Source organism: Ananas comosus, linkage group 24, assembly GCF_001540865.1.
Source record: "Ananas comosus cultivar F153 linkage group 24, ASM154086v1, whole genome shotgun sequence".
NCBI classification, from domain to species: Eukaryota; Viridiplantae; Streptophyta; class Magnoliopsida; order Poales; family Bromeliaceae; genus Ananas; species Ananas comosus.
In genome coordinates this window covers 4,270,915-4,296,852 of record NC_033644.1, presented here as the reverse complement: position 1 = coordinate 4,296,852, position 25,938 = coordinate 4,270,915, and the positions used below count along the sequence as shown (strand labels likewise).

General features: G+C 37.1%; 1 protein-coding gene across 5 annotated transcripts; it reads left to right on the top strand.

Moving 5' to 3' along the window:
• Nucleotides 2,729–25,822, top strand: LOC109728693 (heterogeneous nuclear ribonucleoprotein Q). 5 transcript variants are annotated; one of them, XM_020259168.1, is made up of 10 exons: nucleotides 2,743–2,857; nucleotides 3,016–3,052; nucleotides 3,138–3,624; nucleotides 3,725–3,841; nucleotides 3,928–4,068; nucleotides 4,179–4,355; nucleotides 23,770–23,974; nucleotides 24,642–24,805; nucleotides 24,914–24,999; nucleotides 25,374–25,822. In XM_020259168.1, the coding sequence occupies exons 3-10, from the start codon at nucleotides 3,178–3,180 to the stop codon at nucleotides 25,498–25,500; spliced, it is 1,464 nt and encodes a 487-aa protein (XP_020114757.1). In that variant the 5' UTR covers nucleotides 2,743–2,857; nucleotides 3,016–3,052; nucleotides 3,138–3,177; the 3' UTR covers nucleotides 25,501–25,822. The 5 variants fall into 5 exon arrangements, with proteins under 5 accessions (XP_020114754.1, XP_020114759.1, XP_020114757.1 ...); XM_020259165.1 differs by lacking the exon at nucleotides 3,016–3,052 and having other exon boundaries at nucleotides 2,729–2,857; XM_020259169.1 differs by lacking the exon at nucleotides 3,016–3,052 and having other exon boundaries at nucleotides 2,745–2,857; nucleotides 3,143–3,624.

The following is a 25,938-nucleotide window of genomic DNA, read 5'->3' as shown; positions in this document are numbered from 1 at the left end:
CTCAGACAGGAGAAGCTCTATGCAAAGTTAAAGAAGTATGACTTTTGGCAAAAGGAGGTCACATTTTTTGGGTCATGTGGTATCGGACGACGGAGTGTCAGTAGACCCGAAGAAAGTAGAGGCAACAAAAGGATTGGCCTCGCCCCACGAATGTAGCGGAGATCCGCATTTTTCTTGAATTGGCGGGCTACTATCGGCGGTTCGTGGAGGGGTTCGCCAAAATAACCACTCCACTAATGCGCCTCACGCATAAGGGGGTAAAGTATGTTTGGAGCGACGATTGCGATCGGAGCTTCGAAGAGTTAAAGAGCAGGTTGATGTCGACTACGCGACCCCCTTGCCGCGATCCCGTGCCTCCACCGGTGCTGAAGGCTCTGAAATAAAACCATAAAACAGAGGGCGTGAGAACTATTAAATAATAGTTCCTAGTGGGCAATTACTGACTTCAGTGAAAAGCACCACTAGGCCCAAGAGCTAAGCAAGTAAGTGCGAAACGATAAGCAATATGAATAACAAGTATATAAATATGAATACTTACTATACCATGATATCTCTACTTAGCATAAATTTGCATAAGTATGATGCTATTCCAACATGTATATGCATGAATATACAACCAACATGATATCCATAATGTAAATAGTCAGATGTCATTATTTACTATTCTAGTCAATGTCCACTTGGCGTGTTATGTCATTAGAATCCCAATCCTATAGGACCTATCCGTAGGTAGTCCGGCCTGCGCCGTACCTAATGGCCCAGTGATAGTCAACATCCCCACTCTAAGAATGAGCCTCCCCACGGCATCCCATTTCGGCGCCCAATCCCGCACGGACAAGCATGCGTCGCGATGGCTATCTCCGGAGTGCCATCTTATGAGGAGCGACCCTCACAAGCATGTGCGAATGAACACAATGGCAAGTAAGTGTAAAAGTCCGTCTCAAGTCTCAAGTCATCATGTCTAAAGCATGGAATGTAGCAAATGTCTCAATGGCCTATCACTATGTCATCATGTCTAACACATGGAATATAGTCGATGTCCAAATGGCCTGTCACTATGTCTCTATGTTGCAGTTTCACAGTTTACTAAGTCGGGTGCCCTTTATGGCACTTTTGTCCACTAAGTCCAAGCATGAGTTTAGTGTTCAGGAGTACATAATTCGAGTCATTCTCATCATATGAGACATGTTTCCAACTTGCAATAAAGAATACTTTTCACATGCATGCATAATACACATATGGCTCTACTATATACCTCTACTTCCAACACCACCGCTCTCGCCGGTCTCGTCGTCGTCGTCCTCCTCCTCTGCCGCCTTGGCCGGAGCTGGGAGCAAGAGGGCCGCAGCGACGATCTCGTCTCTTGCCGCTCTCGTTGTCCTCCTCCTCCGCCGCTCTCGTCGTCGTCGTCGTCGTCCTCCGCCGCCTTGGCCAGCGCCGGGAGCAAGAGGGCCGCAGCGCCATCGGACTGCTGCACGCTCTCCGCTCCGGATCCGGCTTCGAATTCGCACCCTGCACGCCCTCCGCGCGGTCCACGATGTCAGTTTGGCCTCGTGGACTGGATGAGAGGGAGGTCTCATTATATATATATTACACGTGTTATATATATACTATTATATATATATATATATATATATATATAATATATATATATAATAGTATTTATTTATATATAGAAATATTATTATATAATATTTTATTTATAAATTTGTAGATTACTTTTACTTAATATTCTTAATATATACCTCTTATTATTATTTAATATTATACTATGTATTATATTTTAATAATATTTAATCTATATATAAAAACGTCTAATAATAATAGTATATAGTATATTAATGAATTATTACGTATAATTTGATTATAATAGCCGATTTTTGTCGCCAATTTTCTAATTAGTACACGCATATACCCGTAGAAATCACATTATCCGTAGTAATTGCCGAATCCGTTTTTATAGCCTGTATGTTTCAACGAATTTAAAATTTAATAGATGAATTTTATGGCGAATTATATCCGTACCGAATTTTTGATGAATCCGAATTAACTAACTATGCCTCCAGCCACCAAGGTTGGTTTAGCTGCGATCGATTTCATCCGTGCATCTGCTCGCTCCCGACGTGCTTAATTAATTAATTGATATTTGAAGGGTAAATAAAAAAAGTATTTGCTATATAAAGGGTATATAAGAAAAGTTTTTTACGGTAAAGGGTATATTGGAATGGGCAAAATGGTAATTTTTCAGAGATAACGGCAGCTCACTCACGGAACTTAACTCCAGGATATATTACAAAGACTTGGAACATAAGAAGGGTATTTTCAATATTAGCCTTTTAAGAGGGATAAATAAGAAAATCGAAAACTTTTTAGAGGTATATAGGCTATTGCCCCAAAATTATAATATGCGAAACAGAGTCGGTTTACGTGAGTCTCAAGTGATTAGTTAAAATCTCAAGTGTGATATGAAAGATAGATACACGAAAACCAAGTGTAATAATCTGAAAGAAGATAGATCCACGGATATCCCCATAGTCAGTAAAAAAAAAAAAATCTAAAGTTTTGGAGGGTTTAATTGGCGGGCATTGGGGGGCCGGGCCCGTACTAGGGACGGAAGTTTAAAAATTTTGCTTCGCTAGTCACATTGCGGACCGAATTTGCCAGACCGGGCCGGCCCCTAAAGTGGTTCGGCCCGGGTAGATGTGGTACACATTACACCCCTGCCCGGCGTGCCCTGGGTAGGTTCTCGTCCCTAGAAAAGGGTAGCAACTCTCGTGTTCTCGTTCCTATTCTTCTTCCATTTCCCAATCCTCACCACCACCATCACGCGATCAAGACGTCGAGCCAAAGAAAATCAGTAAGCTTGCATTTTAACCCCACTAACTACATCAGTCTAAAATCTTATTCTCTCATGGAACGCTTTATTTATGCTCTCTCTCTTCGGATTCTCCTCTCGTTTTCCCCACTTGTGCCCTCTTCACCTATCCCTCCTTTAATTCCCTATTCGGAGATTAGGGTTTTAACAATCCGCGTTTTTAATCCCTCGAAAAAGGTATCAATTTCTTATTCTCTTCTCGATTCTGTGTGATTCGCATGTATCTCACACTTTTTTGGTGGTCAATTGAACATCGATTAAGGGAAGGAGATAGAGAAGAATTAGGGAGAGGTGACTAAGCCATGGCCGAGCACCAACGATCGGTGGAGCCGGAGGAGCAGGTCGATCTCGATGGCGACAACGACATTGAGGACATGATGGATGATGAGGACGGCGGGGAGGATGAGGGCTATAGGAAAGAAAGGGAGCAATTTGATGGTGAGGATGATGATGATGATGATGATGATGATGATGATGAGATTACGGAGGGGATGGAGGCGAGGGGATCCGAGGGTGAGGGCGGCGAGAAGGTTTTGGCCTCGGATGGGGGAGAGGAAGCTTCTCAGGCGGTGAAGGAGGAAGAAGAAGAGAAGCCAGTTGGGCCTAAGGATGAGGAGGATAGAAGGAAGTGGGCCGAGCTTCTGGCGCTCCCTCCTCACGGGTCGGAGGTTTTCATTGGTGGCTTGCCGAGGAATGCTACCGAAGAAGATCTTCGAGAACTTTGCGAGCCCTTTGGTGAGATCTTCGAGGTGAGAGAATGGTCTATAGGGAACGTTTGATTCTTATTGTTTTTCAAGTGAGTTTGCATGTCAGATTGCTGGGTTATTATGTAATGATGATGGATAACAGGTGAGGTTGATGAAGGATAAGGACACAAAAGAAAGCAAGGGTTTTGCATTTATAACATTCACTACCAGGGATGCTGCTCAAAATGCCATTGAAGAGACCCATGACAAGGAATTCAAGGTAAATTAATCATAATTGCTTGTGTTTTGTCAGTTCATTACATTGTTCATTAGGTGGCTAATGGATTTTCATTTTTACTCATCTAGGGGAGAACCCTGAGATGTTCCTCGTCGCAAGCTAAGCATAGGTTGTTCGTAGGAAATGTTCCAAAGGGCTTGACAGAGGAAGAGCTTAGAAAAATGCTAGAGGAAAATGCTCCTGGTGTTGAGAATGTCGAAATTTTCAAGGTGGGTTTATTATTTTTAAATTGCAATTAGCTTTAGTTGCTATCTATGCATATAATAATTTTTTGAGTTCCTTTTTATATTCTTTCACTATGTTTTGGTGATGATTGCAGGATTTACAGGATCCTAATCGTAATCGTGGTTTTCTATTTGTGGAGTACTACAACCATGCCTGTGCTGACTATGCAAGGCTGAAGATGTCGAGCCCAGACTTCAAAATTGAAGGAACCAATCTAACCGTCAGCTGGGCTGATCCTAAGAGTTCAACTGATTCTTCTGCAGCTGCTCAAGTAGAGTTTCTAGACACAAATGAATTAATTACCTTTTCTTTTCCTTAACTTAAATAGCTATATATGGTTTATGCATAGTTATTACTCCTATCTGGTTAACCGCTAAACTTAATGGGGTAGAAGCCATATGAACTTGCTGTTTACGTGCATGTTTTCTTGCTCAATTGCCAATGCGCAGAAAATTGCGTTCACAAAACATATAGAGGTCGTCATTCTATCATTTCACCTGCTTTTAAAAAGCTAGTTTTGTTTAGTATATAACTCGTGAAAGGTGAATAATTAGTTAATTACAAGGTCAGTATTTACTGTTGTTTTGTTGAAATATTGAGAGGAGGAAAATTATTGCCTTTTTCTTGCTTATGAGTTATGACTCTTAATTTTATTGGGTGTGCATTCCTATAGTAATTGTAGAGGATAGTGACATTGTGAAAAAAAGGTTAAATTCTCATAAGTCATAACTAATCGGTCCAAGGACTATTGTTTGCCTGGTTTTTCTAGTATATTGCAGCAAGCAGTGGTTAGTTTTCTATTGCTGAAAACATAGACATCAGCTATTGGCAATGAGAGCTGGATCTTTGACTAATTGAGGTATCATAAGTAACTTGTTTTCAGATTAATAGGATACAAAGCTTTCACCAAAATCATGAAAGATTATGCTACATTAACTATTAGAATAATTATGCAGATTTATTCTACCTACAATCATTGTAAGAAATAACAATATACTAGTGAAGATACCCGCGCGTTGCGGCGGAAAGATTCTGCAGAAGCAAAATAATATCATAATTAATTTTTTTATATCCATTGCAAGATGGTGAAGAAGAGAGGAAACTTACAATTATAACTAATTGTAACCTGCAAAGTTTAGATTGACACAGCTTAGGGACCGAAATATAATAAAATTAGAGAACGAATTAAAAAAAGACTTATTTGACCTACTTCCATATATTTTTCTTAGAATCAAGCTAAATTCTTTTATGCCATATTCTTTTCACGGTTTTATAACAATGCAGCCCACGTTTTCAATATCTAACTCGGTGTATATTTGCTTTTCTTTTTCATTCTCAGTATCCAGTATAATTTCTGGATTGTCCTTACTCATACTGAAACTTTGAGAGGCAATCTTCTTAGGAGGGACAATGCTATTTGAAATCAAAGATAAGCTTCCCGCATGCTCAATAAAATTAAATGCGCATAATGCATATAGGGAATATGTATCAAATTCTAACCAGCTCTCAAACTAAACAAAAATAACTCAAAAGGTAGTAAGATAATGTAAACTCAAAAGAAAACAAAGCTTATTTTGAAGTTTGAGTCCAAAATCAGAATTAGATTTCAAGAAACAGCTTTTTTCTGCTTTTAATTCTGGATCTTGAAAATGAAAAATTCTGAAAAGCAGAATCGGATTTTCTAGCACTTGTTGTCAAACACTCTATTGAGCCCAAAATCATTTTTGGCCTTAGAATTACTTTTCATCAGAAGGACCAAACACCCCCTATAGATGATATAAACCCGACAATTATAAGGAAACATAGTTTTAGATGGATTTGTAGATAAGGTAACCTAGAAAACAAAATTCCAACTAAAAATAATAGATATGTTGAGGCTCAGATGATCAATCAGCTTAATCATCAAGCACTTGTTCTTCTTTCACATCTCCTTTTGCCATCAATTGTATCGGTACTGCTACTGCTGCTCCTGTTATTGCTGGTTCTTTTTCTCCTTCTTCTTCTCCTTATTCTTCTTATTCTCTTTTTGCCATCGATCGCGTTGTTACAGCTGTCGTTGTCGCTACTGCTTGTCCTTTTGCCATCAATTTACTTTGAGCAACAGGCAACAAAAAAAGATAGAGAATGAGAGTAGATTCAACAGCAATTTTTATCATTAATAATTCAGATAAATATGTTGTAAATTAGGCAAACAGGAAGGAGTTGTTGAGCAAAATTTATAAGCTTGAAGTTAACATACATCTACATCAACAACGAAAGAAAATATAAATAGCCAAGCCACAATCCAGGAGTAAATTGAAGCAACAGGAAACCAAACATGAATAAGAAGTGGCACAAAAGAAATAGGAGAACTAATGATTATGTTCTATCTAAATAATATTAGAATTCATTTTCTAGGTTGAACTCCTATTTATAATCATATAGTATTCTTATCAAAATAGTGGAAAAAGCTCGATAAACATAGATTTTTATTCTGTGATCATAGTTAGTTTATTACATATCTAAATATTTTTCTTATGGAAAAAAAAAGAATCAGATCTGATCTAACCATTGCTTAGTTAAAGTCCAATATTATCATAATAAAGATATAATACATTTGTTTAGAAGCAAGATGCTGTACTATATAGAACTTTATGATATTTAGCTTTGTTAACTTCTTGACTTATTTATCCTTTTGTATGAGTATTAGAAAGCCGTTAATACCTCTCGACTGGTTTTATATAAAGAGCTGGAAAGCAAGTTAAAATATATTTCAATTTGTTGAACTCTTGGTTATGACTTGTGATATCACAGCCAATAATCCAACGAACCCAATGGCAATTACCGACACCGTCGTCATGTCAAATTGGAAAAAAAAAAAGAGAGAGAAAGAGAGATTGAAGCCTAAAGAAGTAATGGCATTTTGTCTGAAGAACGTTAACACACCCTATCTAATCTCTATAGCAAAAAAAGGGAAAGATCTGATATTGGTACCTCGCTAGGCGGGTGAAGAAGGAAGGTTCTTGGAGGCCAATATTCCAATAATTTGCTGTCGTTACCAAACGTCAACCATCAGTCCTTAGCTTTAGGATCTTGAATTAATAGAAAGTTGAGAAAAATATTGGGATCTTATGAGATTGACAAATAATTCTCAAATTGAATTTTAGGACATAGTTTACAAAAGCAAGTTGAAAGTAAAATTTTAAATTCAATATATGATAAAGCGAATTGTACCTTCAAAATGCAAAATGTTGCATAGTATTGCTTCCCAATAGTTTGATTTACTTAATTAATTAAACCTAGATAAGGCAGGTATCAATGTAAAAACAAAAGCAAAAGCAAGAGCTTAGTACATGATTTATATAAAGCAATGCTTGAAAATCTTTCTTCAAGAATTAAAAAACCTAGTACTTTAGCTTAGTAACTAAACCATATACAATATTCCAATAGAAAATATTCTTTACAGTCGCATCTTCCTCTTAATTGTTTTATTGCAGACTAACCATTTAGCATCATAATGTTTAGAATAAACGATAGCAATGCTAAATAAGACTTCCTCAAATTCTATCAATTTTTTTTCTGCTCAGAGACAGAAATTAATACCATTGTAGTAGCTTTGAATTGGCAAGGTAGCAAAATAAGATCCTATTTGCTTCCACTCTGACAAATTACAACAGTATTGTTCTGTTTGTTCTACTTTGTCCTCCTCCTTACTCTCCTAGCCATTATCTCAAGCACCGCTCAGGCACTTCTCAAATAGACCAATTTGGTTCTTTTTTTTTTCTTCCAATAAATTCCATAGAATGTTCGATCTATATTATGCTGTGGTCAAAGTAAGTATACATGCAGTGAGCCATCAGATTTCAGGGATAAATATGCAACAATTAAGATGTAAAAACAAGAAAAGTGTTGTGACCTCTTCAACTATAGGCCATTTTTATATATGTGAGGAGCATAAAAAAAGGAAACTTTTTCACCTCCAAAACATTCGGCTTCGTTATAAAGAGGGAGGCCATGAAAAAATTATTTTTACTCATTTTCAACAAATAGTTCCTTTTTATTTTTCTGAGTGATTGCTTGGACTAAGTATATGATGCTCTGGCCATATCAGATACGGCACAATACTCACAACTAAAGTTAAGATTTTGTTCATATTTTCAAAATTCTACAACCGAATAGCGAAAGAGGAACATCAAAAGAGGGAGCTTTTTCCTTTTCTCACCTCTAAACCGCTCGGCCTCTTGATTGTAATCGAGAAGCTTCTGCTCGATCCGCTTCCTGGAGGTGAAATCGAAGCCCGCGGAGGGCTCGCTACCAAATCAGAAATGAAAAAAATCACCAGGAGAGAAATATAGTTTTTTTGCTGCAAATAAAATTTTTACAGAGGCATATTATATAGGCAGCAAGAAGGGACCACGGAGAATGAATCCGAACCATTTTCGTGGCCGGAGGGGATGAATAAGCTGAAACGAAACGTCGCTAACGGGAATGGCGCGACGGGAAGAAGGGCGGACTATGAACTCGGCCCAACATTCCGTCCAGAGAGGGAACAGTAGGCGAAGCGGCATCTAGGCGGCGAACGAAACGAAGTGTCGCTAACGAGAACGGGCGCGACGGGAAGAAGGCCTAACCATGAACTCGGCCCAACATTCCGTCCAGAGAGGGAACAGGAGTCGGAGCGGCATTTAGAGGGGCGAGCGAAGGAGCCGGAGTGGCACATCGGGTGGAAGACGAAGTTAATTAGAAGCAGTTAATAGGAAGCAGAGTAAGGAGGAAAATTAAATGGGAACCAGAAGAGTAGGGACGAAAAGAAAATTGGTCGGGTGGGCCCCACTCACTAATTAATTAATAGAGTAGCTTAAGATGACAGGTAGGGCCCACAAAAAATTAAGTTAAGCTAATCTTGCCACGTGGACAAAGAGAACGGGCTTTTATAAGGGTTATAGATAGATGGATACTTGTGATCCCAATTTCTTGTGGATCCTGATTTCTTATGGTTTTAAGTTTTCATTATATGAATACTGTCAAAGGGCATAGTGGACTAGTTTTAGTATAGTTTAAGCTAAGTAGGCAACTCGGATATGGAGAAGCCAGAATTTTGTTTTTTTTTCTTTGCCTCTTTCATATCTGCCTTCTACCTCTTTATTGTCTAACTAGTGAATTACCCGCGCGATGCTGCGGATATAAAATTATTTTTATAATAAATTATATATTTTTTAATATTTTTATATAGTTTTATAAGTCTAATTATTAATTAACTAAAAAATTATATAAAAATAATTATGCGCAAAGTAAATTTATACAATAATTTATTTTATAAAATTTATATGAAAAGAATTTGAGATAAATCTATCAAAATAATTTAAGAAAACCAATAAATAAAAAAAAATTGTAAAAAAAATTATTTAATAAAATTAATTATATATATACACATATGCACTATATTTCTAAAATTTTAGTCCTAAAATTTAAATTCTATATTTTTTTATACAGCGATATTTTATGTAATTTAAATTGTATTTATTAGATTAGATTTTATTACGCGATTTATTACGCGTATTATTAGAATTTAGAGATTTAAAATTTTAAATTTTGAAAAGTTTAAAATTTGGAAATAAATATTATAATTTAAAATATAAAATATTAAATTTAAAATTTAAAACTTTAAAATTTAAAAATATCAAAATTTTAAATTTTGTATTATATATATATATGTGTGTGTGTGTGTGTGTGTGTGTGTGTGTGTGTGTGTAGAAGGAGAGAGAAGAGGAGGGTTGGGGGGACACGTGTGACTCTAAGGTCCCCCCAAACCCTCCTTTAATGTAGTTAAATAGATATCGTTCCTTTATATCTAGAGTTCTAGTTTAACGTAAATTAGTGTTTATAACAGTATATATTTGACAATAGCCTTCATTATTATATTGTTCTGCAAAATTCAACAATATTAGGGCTGTGATTTGTACTTCTTAAAAAGTATAGTGACTGTTTTATTATGTAGTTATCTTGTAGAACAACCTTTATAATCTATTGCAAATAAAAGATTGGGCACAAATTTTGTACTTTATTGGATGTAGTATAGTGTGAAGCTGGTAGGTGGAAGTAAGGTTATTAATTGAGCTTATTGTTCGCAAACACCTTGTTGTTGGCTTGACAGGGGCTCGTCAAATAAGTAATAAATGAGAGCATGGGCTTAGGTTAGCTTACTTGTGTTTGGCTTGATTAAGCTTGATCATATATAACTATATAAGACTACCAAAAAAAAGTTCATCGTCAATCACACATACTATTGTAACCCGTTTGCAATCTAAATAAAATGTAATGAAGGTTAAGATGGATCCAATCGTACTTCTAATGATTCTTGGCTGGAGGGCTTCTGCAGCATAAATTGAGTTGATTCATTTTGGTTCGAGTCAAGTCAAATTTTATTTGGAACTTCTGATTGTTATTAGTCGCTGCAACGTTAGGTAAATTGGTTGAATTGGCTTGGATTTTTTTTTCCTTTTTCATTTTTTAAGATAGAGTTTGTTATTTTTCTTATCTATTGATTAGGTATAGTAAGTTCCCTAGAATTTTTAGCAAGTCATTTAGGTTTTAGGATGCTGAATAGTTTTTGTAAATAGGCCTTAAATTTTCGTTAGGTAATCAGGATATTGGATGAATTGATTTGAATTTTTAGGGTTTTCTTTGTTTTCTTCTTATACTTGCACCTAAATTGGCTGCTTGTTACTTCTTCATTCTTCTTCATCTTCCTATTTTTACCCATTCTTATTGAGCTACAGTATTGTTCTATAGTACCCACTACTGGTAACCATGTTTGCATTACTGCTACAATACAAGCATTACTGCTACAATACAAGCCCACTGTGGATTAAGCACTATATCATATGACCTGCTATGAGCACTACCTGCTCAATTCCTGTAGAGAGTATTTGGCCTAAGGGTAGGGATGTAATCTGGGCCATGCCAGGATGTCTTGGTCGAGATTTTTTGGGCCAATTCGGGCCCAGCCGTACAGCCCATAGCTTGAACCGGGCTGGGCCATGCAGGGTCACGAGCCGATCCATTTTATTTTATTTATTTATTTTTTTCTATTTTAATTTTAAAATTGATTTTATAATATATATATATAGTTTTTTTATTAGATAAATAAGTTTTAGATGATTTTAGAAAAATTATTTAAAATTTGAATAATTTAAAACTTTAAATTAAGTTTGAAGAATAAATAAAAAAACTAAAAAATATATTAGATAAAAGAAAAAAATAAACCACTGGCCTGATACTTGGGCTTAGTCATGAATGTACCGGGCCACACTTGGCATGCTAGGCCAGGTCGGGCTGCGAGCCAAGTGAGTATAGCCCAGCACGACCCATGACCGTGCTGGGTTGGGCCGACCCACGGGCCGCCTGGGTTGTGGGTTTGTGATGCAAATCGAGAAGTTGCCAAAATTGAATTTTCAAGTTTGCTTTTGTTTAAAGGTAAAACTAGGTTCAATTTATTAATTCCGAAGAATTTTAAGCAAGGAAGCAAAAATTTCAGCAAGACAAAAATTAAAATCGAATTGAAGTAATACTAAGATGATGATAAACCTTCAATATATGAGATAATAACAACAAACTGAAAATACACATAATAGTTTTAAAAGATAAATTCGGCTTTATCGGACTTAAAGCTTTAGGTTTGGTTGTTTGGCAAATATGGTTGGTAATGGTGGAAGGCTAGATTAAAAGGGGATAATAGGATGTCAGGAGATGAGAGATACAAAAAGTGCACCGTTCACACGATTGCGGGAGATCCACGATCGACGAGGAGAGCGGTACACCACCGGTAGAATTTCGGCAACGGGGAAGAAGATGAGGTAGTGACTCGCAAAAAGAGGGGTAGAAGTAGAAGCCGATCTTGTCACGAGGAAGAAGTGACAACGATCAAGTTGAGGAAGAAGACGATCTCGGCGCGAGGAAGAAGCGTCGATGATCTCACCGGGAAGTAGAACACCAAGGATAAAGAGTGAGAGTAGAATTTTCTATTCATCCAAATATATCTCCCTTAAGGCTTCAAGAACCATGTATTTATAGTGTTGAAAGCTCTCCTATAATAAATTGTTGTCTTTTCGTTTTCAACATAACACGGTCACCCAAGAGTCATGCATAGAAAACGAAGCAATTTTTGGGAACTTCAAAGGTCTTTTTTTTTAGGAATTCCAAAGGTCTTTTTGGGATTGTTTCTTTGTTTTTTGGAGAAAAGGGTTTGGGTTAGCCAAATCAAGTAAAACTAAATGATTTAAGTCCGAATCAAACACAAACCTACAAAATAAAAGAAAATTGCATTCAAAAATAAAATGAGGTTTATTTGCTTCATCAGTTCCCCTCGAGTTGGGGAAATCTCGACTCCATCGAGATGGCATCTTGATAGCTCTGGTATAAGTCTTCTCGAAGTTGGTGCAACTGCGCCTCAGAAACCCAACTGCTATCGGACAATGGTCGTCCACACCAACGCACCAAGTATCGGCGATGAGTACCACGTTGCGTTGCAGACTCGCGCACATCCAGAATATCCTCCACGCCATCTGATGGAGTTTTGATGTTGGAGCGAGATGTCGAGCCATCAATATCGACAGTAGAGGGGGCCTTACCGTGGTACTCGTATAGCTCACTGACATTGAAGATCGGGGACGTCGTTACTTCCGAAGGTAGATCAATTAGATAAGCATTTTTCCCTAATTTTTTCAGAATTTTGAATGGCTCGTTCTTTTTCCTGTTCAAGTTGCTATAGCCTCCAGTTGGGAACCTTTCTTTCCTAAAATAGATTAAGACATTATCTCCTTCATTAAAAGTCATACCTCGGCGATGTTTATCTGCTGACTCCTTGACAGTGGAATCCCGCAACCTTTGATGAACCTGTTGTTGCACCTCTTGAATCTGTTTTAGGTAATAGTCGGCTCTGCACTAACTCTACCAGGGTAAGGTATTGGTGCTTGGTCAAGAAAGTGGGCTATAGGACGGCCATATAAAGCTTCAAAAAGAGATTTTCCAATGGTTCGGTTTATGGAACTGTTATAAGCAAATTCAGCTTGAGGTAAAATTAAATCCCATTGTGTTGGTTTTTCTCCAGCTAAACATCTTAAGAGATTATCCAAAGATCGATTTACTATTTCCGTCTGCCCGTCAGTTTGTGGATGATATGGGTTGCTGAAACTCAGTTTGCTTCCTGCCTTTGACATTAAAGTTCTCCAAAAATGACTTACAAATTTTATATCTCGATCAGAGGTGATTGATTTAGGAATGCCATGTAAACGTACAATTTCATTGAAAAAGAATTTTGCAAAATGTGATGCATCAGAAGTTTTCTTGCAAGGAATAAAATGAGCCATTTTCGTAAAACGATCAACAACCACAAAAACTGAATCAACTTGGCGTGCAGTCTTGGGTATACCTAGGACAAAGTCCATGCTAATATCCTCCCAGGGCACAGTGGGAATGGGCAGGGGAGTATACAAGCCTGTATTTTGAGTGTCCTTTAAATGATCGACAAGTCTTGCACCGCTGGACAAACCTTTCAACGTCCTTACTCATGTTAGGCCAATAATACCGCTCTTGAACTAATCCCAAAGTTTTGTCTCTTCCGAAATGTCCCCCTAGCCCGCTACTATGCAAGTTCTGAATCAAGGACTCTCTTAACGATCCCTGGGGAATGCACAACTTGGACTTTCTAAAAAGATACCCGCCGTCCAAACAATAATCAGAAGGTGAATCATTGTCAGGAGATAGGCACTTTTTTAGGATAGGACCGAAATTAGGGTCATTTTGATATTGGTCCTTAACTATCTCAAATCCTACTATCTGTAAGGAAGAAGTGATAAGCAAATGGTTTCGACGACTGAGTGCATCAGCGACTCGATTAGCAATGCCTTGTTTATGCCGCAAGTGAAAAGTGTATTCTTGCAGGAATGCAGACCACTTGGCATGTCTTTTGTTCAAGTTTTTTTGAGAATTTAAATATCGCAATGCTTCATGATCCGAATTAAGAATAAACTCTCGATGAATCAAGTAGGGTCGCCAATGTTTCAAAGCCTGCACGATCGCGTAAAATTCAAGATCATAAGTGGAGTAACGTGCTCGTGCATCGTTCAATTTTTCACTAAAGAAGGCTATAGGACGTTTCTCTTGAGACAGTACGCCTCCAATTCCGATATGTGAGGCATCACAATCAATCTCAAACACCTTTTCGAAGTCGGGCAAGGCAAGTACTGGAGCCTTTGTAAGTTTGTCCTTAACTAATTGAAAACTTTTTTCAGCTTCAGGTGTCCAAGTAAATTTACCCCTTTTTAGGCAATCAGTTATTGGCGCAATTAATGAACTGAAATTTCGAATGAAACGCCGATAAAAAGACGCAAACCTGTGGAAACTTCGGATTTCAGTTATAGTCTTTGGGGTTGGCCAACTTTGAATTGCTTCTATCTTAACAGGATCTACTTTAATTCCCTCAGTGGACACCACATAGCCTAAGAAGGTAAGGCTATCGGTCAGAAATGTACACTTTTTAAGATTCAGGTATGAGCCGTTATCTCTTAAAGTTTGAAGCACTTGTCTTAAATGATCTATATGAGTTTCAGGATTCCTGCTATAAATCAGAATGTCGTCGAAGTAAACTACGACAAATTTTCCAATGAATGGTCGCAAGACTTGGTTCATAGAGCGCATGAAAGTACTAGGGGCATTGGATAGTCCAAACGGCATAACCAGCCACTCGTATACTCATTCTTTAGTTTTAAACGCTGTTTTCCATTCATCTCCAGGTTGAATACGGATCTGATGATATCCGCTCTTAAGGTCAATCTTAGAGAATATCTTCGCACCTCCTAACATGTCAAGCATATCATCAATCCTAGGAATGGGAAACCTATACTTGATGGTAAGTTTGTTGACTGTACGACTGTCAACACCCATTCGCCACGTTCCATCCTTTTTTGGTGTGAGGGCAGGCACCGCGACAGGACTCATACTTTCTCTAATGTAACCTTTTTCCAGAAGTTCAGCGACTTGTCTATATAACTCTTCATGTTCAGCGGGATTCATCCTGTAATGGGCTAGGTGTGGAAGACTAGCACCGGGTACAAAATCAATGTAGTGTTGGATGTTTCTCATAGGTAGAAGGCCATCGAGGAGTTCCTCAGGCATGATATCGGAAAATTCAGTAAGCAATAGTTGAACAGCTTGAGGAACTTCAGTGTTCTTCGATATTTCTTTTGCCAAAAGAATATATACCACTGGAGACTTTGCTAGATCTTTAGAGAATTTGCTTTTGTTCAAAACCATCATTTTCTGCTCATTATTGGAGGGTTGCTTTTGGGACTCAATCGGCTTAGATTTTGGTTTGGGAAAGTAATTTAGATTTTGGTTCGGCTTAGATTTTGGTTCAAAATCATCATTTTCTGCTCATTATTGGAGGGTTGCTTTTGGTACTCAATCGGCTTAGATTTTGGTTTAGGAAAGTAATCTTGTTGTTTCTCATACGCTTCTCTCAAATCACGAGGATTTTCACGATTGTCTGTCATTACCAAATGCTTACAAGTTGATCAAAAAGTGATGCTTTTTTTTTTGAAATATTTTGGCCCAAAGTTGAATACCAAGACAAAGTTGTTTAGATCAAAACAAACGCTTCTACGAAAAGAACTTGCTCTGATACCAATTGATGCAAACCGAGAGGTTGCCAAAATTGAATTTTTAAGTTTGCTTTTGTTTAAAGGTAAAACTAGGTTCAATTTATCAATTCCGATGAACTTTAAGTAAGGAAGCAAAAAGTTCAGCAAGACAAAAATTAAAATCGAATTGAAGTACTACTAAGATAATGATAAACCTTCAATATATGAGATAATAACAACCAATTGAAAATACACATAATAGTTCCAAAAGGTAACTTCGGCTTTATCGGACTTAAAGCTTTAGGTTTGGTTGTTTGGCAAATATGGTTGGTAATGGTGGAAGGCTAGATTAAAAGGGGATAATAGGATGTCAGGAGATGAGAGATACAAAAAGTGCACCGTACACACGATTGCGGGAGATCCATGATCGACGAGGAGGGCGATACACCACGGGTAGAACTTTGGCAACAGGTAAGAAGAAGATGAAGTAGTGACTCGGAAGAAGAGGAGGGGTAGAAGTAGAAGCCGATCTTGTCATGAGGAAAAAGCGGCAACGATCAAGTTGAGAAAGAAGACGATCTCGGCGCGAGGAAGAAGCGTCGATGATCACATTGGGAAGTAGAACACCAAGGATAAAGAGTGAGAGTAGAATTTTCTATTCATCCAAATATATCTCCCTTAAGGCTTCAAAACCATTTATTTATAGTGTTGAAAGCCCTCCTATAATAAATTATTGTCTTTTCGTTTTCAACATAATACGGTCACTCAAGAGTCATGCATAGAAAACGAAGCAATTTTTGGGAACTTCAAAGGTCTTTTTTTTTTGGGGAATTCCAAAGGTCTTTTTGGGATTGTTTCTTTGTTTATTGGAGAAAATGGTTTGGGTTAGCCAAATCAACTAAAACTAAATGATTTAAGTCCGATTCAAACACGAATCTACAAAATAAAAGAAAATTGCATTCAAAAATAAAATGAGGTTTATTTGTTGCATCAGTTTGACACCCCTACCTTGGGGCAATACTATGGTTTTGCTGTATTAATGCTGTTTATAGTATTGGTAATGCAGGATAAAAATGAGTTAATTTATTTTAGGCTAAATTACAGAAAACCCTCCTGTCAAAATTCGATTTTTCACTCCCCCCCCTGTCATTTAAAAACCTATACTTTGCCTCCTTGTAAAATGAAAAATGTTCACTTCACCCCTTACCGTTAGTGATCCGTTATAAAATATTTTTTTTTATGCCAAAAATACCCTCCGCTCTCTCTATTGTTGCTTCGCCCTCCTCCGCCTCGCCGCCTCGCCCTTCTCCACTGCCTCGCCCTCGCCCACATCTCTGTCCGCTCCTACAAACACCCCCTCGCTCTCCTCCGCCGCCTCGCCTTTGCCCTCGTTGTCCTTGCCCACCTCTCCATCCACGCCCATCTCAATTTTCTCCCTACTGTCACTGAAATGGAGGGGCGACGAGGGTGCAAGAGGAGAAGGAGAGCAGGTGGAGAAGAAAATGAAGAGGAGCCGCGGCCGATCGAGGCGCGAATCGCGGCCGATCTAGGCGGCGGATGAGCAAGATGAGGGAGAAGACGAAAATGGTGAGGGGCAAAATAGTCATCTGGTCATCACAGTTCACACCGTACCCCCTGTGAACATTTATCATTTTATAAGGGGGCAAAGTGTAGGTTTTTAAATGACATGGGGGGGAAAGTGAAAAATCAGGTTTTGACAGGAGGGTTTTATGTAATTTAGCCTTTATTTTAATCCGTTTAGTTTCAAATTTTGTTTTAAAAGTTTTGGTTTAATTTTGACTGTGGCCATAGTTGATTTTATGGTGTGCCATCATGATGTCATGCTTAACATTTTAAGCCACATTCAGAGAACCACTTGATATAAATATAAGAAGAAATATACAATTTAACAAAAAAAAAAGAAACTAAGATGATTAGTTGAACCCCAAGAAAATATACTAACTTTCATTGGAATTAAAGCTGAACAAGAACTTAATTGAATCACAACTCGTTCGTATAACAATTCCATTAACGTAAGCAACTAGCAATAAAACAAAGCTTCCTAACTAGTCTCGAAATAAGCTTCAGCCCAATGTTATTAGTTGGAAAAGTTCAGGTTTGTTTGGTGGCAAAGGAAGGGTTTAAGCCGAAATTTTGGTTTTAAGAGGATTTAGAAAGTCCATTAAATTAAGCCAAAAGTTTCATTTAATCCAAAAGTTTGTTTTTAAAATGTTCAATTAATATTATCAATTCATTAAAATGTTTTTTTTTGGTTGAATCAGGAAATAGAATAACTACGAATTTCGAGTAACTTAACGAGCCACTAAAGTTGCTAAAATAGTGATTAATCCTGTCAGTAAAATGGGTCCTATGGAAAGTCAGCAGATTCCCAGTCTGTAGTGAAAATCGAAAACATTTAACCATTTAGAACTTCCTTCAGTTGCATTAATGGATCACTCCATTGCAAATGATGATAGAATCCATAATGCAAATGATAATAGAATGCATAAGTCGTTGGGAGTTCTACTAAGCATACAAAAATTGTTACAGTATAACATCATATTCCCTCTATGATGGGAATAGAGAATCCGCCATTACTCCACTCTCCTTCTAGGAAAGACCCTTCATCTGACCGGGAAGTCGGCCTCTTTCAGAATATGTTTTCACCAGAAAAACTCATCCTAGGAATAATATATTTTGTTGAGTACAGGCTTTTCGTCCGTAAAGAGAAATCATAAATGATTCAAGTGGAGTTTTTTGTAATGTATCAATAAGATAGAGTCATGCTGCGAGTTGTTTCAGGCCCTGGTACTCAGAAAATCTGTTGGGCGGGTAGATTCGCATTTCTTCCAACCTACACAGTCCTCAGCTCTTGGCGCGCCAGCAATTTGCTTGGCTTTACATCTGTCCCTAGGAATCATTTCCAATGCATCTGTGGGGCAAGCTCGTACTCATTAGTACACACTATGCATTTATCATTTTTTTTCCTTGGCTGAATGTGACATTGGATCTATAAATGAGAATCATCATACTGGAGTTTAATTTGGTGTAAAATCCTGTGTCATGGTCTTTCATGATAGCATATTCCAATTTGGGAGTCTCATTAGGAGGTGTGGGATAGCATACGGAAATCCTAGTTTGCTTTTGGACCACGTACTTCATTACTCTCTGATTCAAGCAGTCTTCTTACCTCCATCAATCCATTTACCTCAAGTGCTGGAATTTTCATTTCTGCCTTCAAGTCTGAGCCATTTGATTATGAGAATGTGCTTTCTTCTATGTAGAATCTTCTTTGCTGCTACTGCTTTGGAATCTACGTACTTCATTACTCTCTGATTCAAGCAGTCTTCTTACCTCCATCAATCCATTTACCTCAGAGTAGTGGAATTTTCATTTCTGCCTTAGCCATTTGATTATGAGAATGTGCTCTCTTCTATTTAGAATCTTCTTTGCTACTAGTGCTTATTTTCTCACTGGACAACTGAAATTTATTTAGTGTTTCTTGATTGACCATCTTGGCCATTTTAGAGATCTAGTGCTTGAATATTTCATAGAAAGTTTAGAATCTCCGTGTCATCTCACTCAATATCGTATTGCTAATCCTATCAAAGTGCGATTTATATACTAGTGCTTCTTTGGAATCTGAATATTTGCTCGCTGGATAACTGAAATTTATTTAGTGTTTCCTAATTGACCATCTTGGCCATTTTAGAGATCTAGTGCTCCACTATTACCTAGAAAGTTTAGAATCTCTGTGTCATCTCACTCAATATCGTTTTGCCAATCCTATCTAAGTGTGATTTGTAATGCAAGATACTTTGTTGTCTGATTGCCATTTTAACAATGGATAATTGCTTATATATTCCTCCAAAGTTAGGGTATATTCTTATTATCCCTCCATACTTTAAAACATATATGTATGTATATATGTATGTATGTATGTGTGTGCATATATATATATATATATATATATATATAGAGTTGAGCTAGAATACTATCGGTAGCAAACGGGCTCCGTTGCCACCCATTTGTTTTCAATGATGGAGCCTCCAAATCGACGATCGGCACCGTTGAAAATGATCTATACCACTTGAAGTATCTAGAAATCAAATTTCATACTTTTTCGATATTGTTCTCTTATCCATCAAGTGGGCATAAAAATGAACAGCTGAAAATGAATATCCTCTAAAAAGTGATGATAGAAATTTTATAATCAAGATCGATAGTATAGATCTTGTTCTAAATAGTTTAAAGAATTTTCTAACCAAAATTCAATTGATTTGGATAGGTTTACACCGTTGAATGAGAAAACGCCTCATATCTACCATTAAAATTACAAAGTTTGAAACCCGTTGATTATTAGATAAATGATGTCGAAAAGATTTGTAATTTGGTTTCTAGATAGTTTAAGGGGTATAGATCATGTTCAACGGTGTCGATCGTCGATTTGAAGGCTCCATCATCGAAAACAAATGGGTGGCAACGGAGTCCGTTTGCTACCGATAGTATTCCAGCTCAACTCTATATATATTTATATATATATAGAATTGAGCTAGAATGCTTTTAGAAGCACCAACCCCTTGGTACTTCTAAGTTTCTAACCCTTGGATCTACTCCTTGATTACTAATAGCCTTTGGATCAAACACTATTCCACTTACCACCATCATCTCAACCTCACATCTCTCCATCAAATGGCTAGAAACTCAAAAGCAGCACCTTCATGATACTTTTGAGTGTATTCTAGCTATATATATATATATATATATATATATATATATATATATATATAGAATTGAGCTCCTATGCTTTTAAAAGTACTAAGTCATTGGTACTTGTAAGTTTTTGGCCCTTGGATTAAGGGATGTGCGGTTAGGATGATGTGGCCCCCTAGGGTTGAGTGGGTAATTGGTTGAATAGTATAATCTAACGGATAAAAATGATCAAAGGCGTCGATCTAACGGTAAAAAATTTACAAGCACCAAGTGCTTGGTGCTTTTACAAGCACCATAGCCGGACTCTATATATATATATATATATATATATATATATATACATTTATATGTATGTATATACTTTGGAAAGTACAGAAGCTTTCGTTCTTTCAAGTTGTTTTCGATCATGAGACATCCAATTCGATGATTGGCTCCATTGGACATGATTTGCACTATTGAAACTATCTAGGAACCAAATTTCATAATTCTTTGACTTCATTTCCCTAGTGAATGAGTAGTCTCAAAATGAACGGCTAAAAAAAATAAAAATCTAAAAAAACAGTGATAGAAGACAAATTTTAGATCGGAAGTATTGATCCTGTTCTTGATGGTAGATAGAATTTTCTATTAAAATTTCACCTAACAATACCATGCAGTTCTAAACAATTTCTTTTTTTGATGCTTTATTTGCTATTTTTCTAGCCATGCAAATTCTGAAAACATACCGATCACTATATTTAGCAGAACTCTTTTTCAACATTTCAAAAGTCATAATTGCTTGTTTACTGTGAGTGCTTTTAGGAGGAAACATGTCGACTGTTTACTGTGAGAGAGTGCTTTTAGGAGAAAACATGCCGACTGATCTAATGTTCCATTAGATTTTTTGGTCTAAAGTTGCACGTCTCCCCGAAGTTCCTCCCCCTATGTTGTGTTTATTACAAGGAGTGCCTGAACCATGCATTCTTCCCCCTGCCGCCATTTTAAGGCAGTGCCGGAATGTGGCATGAGGGTAGACTTGACAAATGGGCGAGTTGAGCAACCTGCAGGTGGGTCATCGTACCTGCAGGTTATGCAGGCACAGGTAGAATTTACTACAAATCTTTTGCGAGTGGGTGGGTATATGGATTACCAACAAGGTACATTTTCTCCCCTTTTTTATTATACTTTCCAAACACAAATAACATATATATTATTTTTAAAAGATCAGAACATAAATTATTGTTTAAAACATCACAACATATAACAGATAATAAACAAAAAAATAATGACTCTCAGAGAAATTAGTGGTAGGGTTCTAAGGACGTGAAAAACAAAAAAAATATTCACTTTTTTATTTTTTTTAAAAAAATTATATATGTGGGAACCCATGGGTTGCCCAAAATGCCCATAATTTAATGGGTACCCTCTTGTTTTACCCACAATATTTTGGGTAAGAGAAACTAGTACCCGTAACCGCAAATTTATGGGTAACCTTTGGGTACTTGCGGGTACGGGTTGAGATTGGCATGTCTACACGACGGCATGTCGAACCGTATCGTGAAAACTTGTCCTATTTACATTTTTTGTGGGGTTCTTTTTAAGTTTTTATTGATGTAAAATAGTTACATAATGTTTTTTTTCTTAAACTTAAAACATGTAGATCTTATAAATCTACTAACTTTTTGGTGGAAATAGAGGGTTCTATCGCATAATTTGACCAATTTGTTTTGATGTAACGTGAGTTTGACAATTGCTTCCAATTTCTTTTATCATTTTGATTTAGTAATAGTAGTGTCTTCCTGTAAGTTTTTCTTAGTGTCTTCCTGTAAGTTTTTCTTAAATTTTGACTATAATTATGTCTTTGTGAGTGTCTTTCATGTCATGTTAAAACTGTATTCTTGATTTGTTAAGATGCTTATTATTCTATTCATGTCACGGTAGTTGCACGCCACTGGCACGAAGGACCGTGCCGATATTAGCATGGACGTGCTGCCGTGCCATGCCATACTGTTGGCACAGTGGCACATCCAGTGCTATTGGCGCGACAATCCTTGGTTTATTAATTTCGGAGAAATGCTCTACCTTCTCTTAGTAATGTTCTACCTTCTCTTTTTGTTGTTGTTACCAATGCACTTTTGTGGCATTAAAACTAGAAAATCTAAATGTTGATATACCGTCTTGATTCTGGCTTTGGTCTAAGTAGCACATCTCCTTGAGTAATGCGCTACTCTACCTTCCTTTTTTGCTGTCGTTACCAAGGCACTTTTGCGGAATGAAAACACATACTATAAATGTTGCTTTTGCCTACGTTGATTCTGGTTTATTCTTTCTACTTGTAACTTGTTCATGTAGTTTTGCCTACGTTGATTCTGGTTTATTCTTTCTACTTATAACTTATTCATGTAGTTCTGTTTATTATAATTCCTTTATATAAGTTATTCTGGGAAAAAAGTAATATTAAACGAACTCTTTAAGATGGTATCATTTCTTTCCTGTCAAAAGAAAAAGATGTTATCATTTGAATGAATTTTGAAGTATCAGTTAATGTAGTGCAAAGACAGTCAAATCTGTGTCATATTGGTGTACAAAATGGTCTACAGTTTAGGCAAGTTCTATACTTTTTTACCTTAGTTTTATATGGGGCTAAATAATAACCCCTGCACTTTTTTGGCTCAATTATCTTCTGCATTTTTAGTCAATGCAGCTCAACCTTGCAAATTTGATGCAACCTTGCAAATTTGATGTAAGCTTCAAATGAGTCCACAAATTTTGAAGTGAAATTCTGATGTAAATCTTTAGGCAATCAGAAATCTTTAGGCACTTGTTGTAGCAAATCTTTCCAAATATGTAACAAGCTATGTGGCGCACTGGAACTTGCAGAAAGCTTCTTTCAATTGTAAAAATTTACCATGTGATGTTTGGTTGATTGTAAAACTGTTGAACATGTTTTTCAGGGGAATAATGCTTTTCATAGAATGAAAAATTTTAGATTTGTTGCCATTTGATTTGGCATATTGTGAAAACATATTGCGGGTGCACTTGCTTGGTTGCAGGTGAACAAAATGAAGAGAATATGAGAGTGAAAGAGAGTGAGGGAAGGAAGGTGTTTAAAGTTTTCAGTTTATTCTGTTTTAGAGTGAGGGAAAGAAGGTTTGGTTTTCTTTGCAGCCAAGTAGCTCAAATGCTTGGTGTTACGGTTCTATCACCTTGATCTTGAAATGTTGAAAATCTTTCTTTTCATGATGTTGCATGGCATAATCTTACAAGTTAATTCATGCTTTATCTCTCATGCGTCAGATGTTGGAAATGTACTACTAAGGATCTCTCAAGACTTGCATTTTATGACCATCATCTGATTACATTTTTGTATTGCAGGTGAAGGCTATTTATTTGAAAAATCTACCAGAAAACATAACAAAAGAAAAGATTAAGGAGCTTTTTGAACGTCATGGAGAGGTCACAAAAGTTGTTCTACCGCCCGCTAAAGCTGGACAGAAGCGGGATTTCGGGTTTGTTCATTTTGCAGAGAGATCTAGTGCATTGAAAGCAGTAAAAGGATCTGAAAAATATGAAGTTGATGGTAATTTCTTTTATTTATGGCTTTGCATTTTCAACGCTAGCTGGTTTGAGTTCTTCGTCTGATGCTTTTGATATGACATGTTAGTTAGGTTCATACTATGAAGGCAACACAGCATGCATGCACGTTAATATGCTGTTTCTTCTTGTTTCTGTTTTTATCAAACTTATCTTGTCTGACATATCCCTGCTTGATACAAATTGTTTACCTCACGAAATATATATTTCAGCTCAATTGCAGGAAACCTCTGATAAATATCTTAATTTTCACTTCCCTCCCTCAAACTTTTGAAGCCTTGATAACTGTTAAATCAGAAGACTTCACTTTGTCTCTATCTATCAATATCCCCTTGAGCAATTTTTAACCTTTTGTTCATTAGTTAGTAGGTTTTGAAATTTCCATGGGGGTGTCGCGTGTAGGTTTTGAAATTTCCATGGGGGTGACGCGACAATTACAATATTTATAGGGGGCTTTCTTTCATTTAGCTATGTATTGCAGCTATAATATAAAACAAGGTTTGGAAAATCATTTTTTAATGAAAAGGTTTTGAACATTTACCAAAGATAGTTAACTGTTGTTTTCTTAGCAGTCCTTGAAAACTGTTCTGTTAAAACTTAAAACTGTTTGTTCTTGTTACCACGGGGGTGACCAAAATTTTATGCAATCACAGGGCATGTCATAGAAGCCTCTCTTGCCAAACCTCAGACAGACAAGAAGCCTGAATATCCACAGAAACCTGGGTTACTTCCTAATTTACCACCATACCCTCCTTACAGTTATCCTGGAGATCCATATGGGGTCTATGGTGGTGGATATGGTGCTGGATATGGCCAGGTTTGCCTCTCTTGCGGTTTAAGCATATAAACTACTATGTCTTTTTTTAAAAAATTTCTGGCTCTATCTGTATTCATTATGTTAACATTGTTTGCGAATTTTTTGCAGCCTGTGATCTACGGTAGAGGACCAATGCCAGCTGGAATGAGAATGGTGCCAATGGTTCTACCTGATGGTCGCCTTGGCTATGTATTGTAAGAAGATGTCATCCAGCTTTTACTTTTTATGTGCCGATTAACTGTCTGTCTTTCATTGTCTTCCTGACAGCTTCTTTACTCTAGAAAGCAAAAGATTTTAGAGGCCAGCAGTTTGACTTAAAAAAAAAATCAACTGCTTTTGCTTTTGTGGGAAGCTAAAATGAAACTTGAATTTCAGGCTTTTGATTCTTACGGCAACAAAGCTGCTTAGAAATTTAATGAGAAAGCTGTTAGCTGTTCCTAGAACAAACAATATAATAACAACACTTCTACTGAAACTCTAGATGGTCCAGATGAGCCCTGAATACTTCTACTAGTACCTTGTTCTCGTGAACTTTGAATTTTGAATCTGAAATTTTGAATTATTTTAGGCAGCAGCCTGGTGCGCAGGCTCCACCACCGCCCCCTCGAAGAGGTGACCGGAGGGGTGGCTCGGGTGACAGTGGAGGTAGTAGGGGCATTGATGGGAGCCGAGGACGGCGATACCATCCGTACTAAGTTGACGATATGCTTTTGTTTGTTGTATCGCAATTGTATCTTGTTAAAGTAGTGTTGCATTTCGATTGCCTTTCATGATCATAAATCAAGGTTTTTTAAGTGAAAGGTTGTCAGTAAATTGTCTCCTTACCTCGCTTCTAACATCTAATTATTACCAATGCTAGATTGTAATGACTACCTTTGAGTTTTGAGTCGAACAAATAAAGTACACTACTAGAAGTTCCAAAAATTTGTGTCAGGACTAATGTCTGCTGAAGTACCGTAGTGCTGAATTACATATTATCATGGTATATTTGCAGATTGGATGGACTGTTGTGGTTTATTTTGTATTTTTAATCTTGCGAAGTTCTATAGTAATGGGTGTTATTTATTTTTCTTTTGATGCCATTTCGTCTATTGAAGTGTTGGCATCCTATGCAAGCTGGCCGGGCATATATG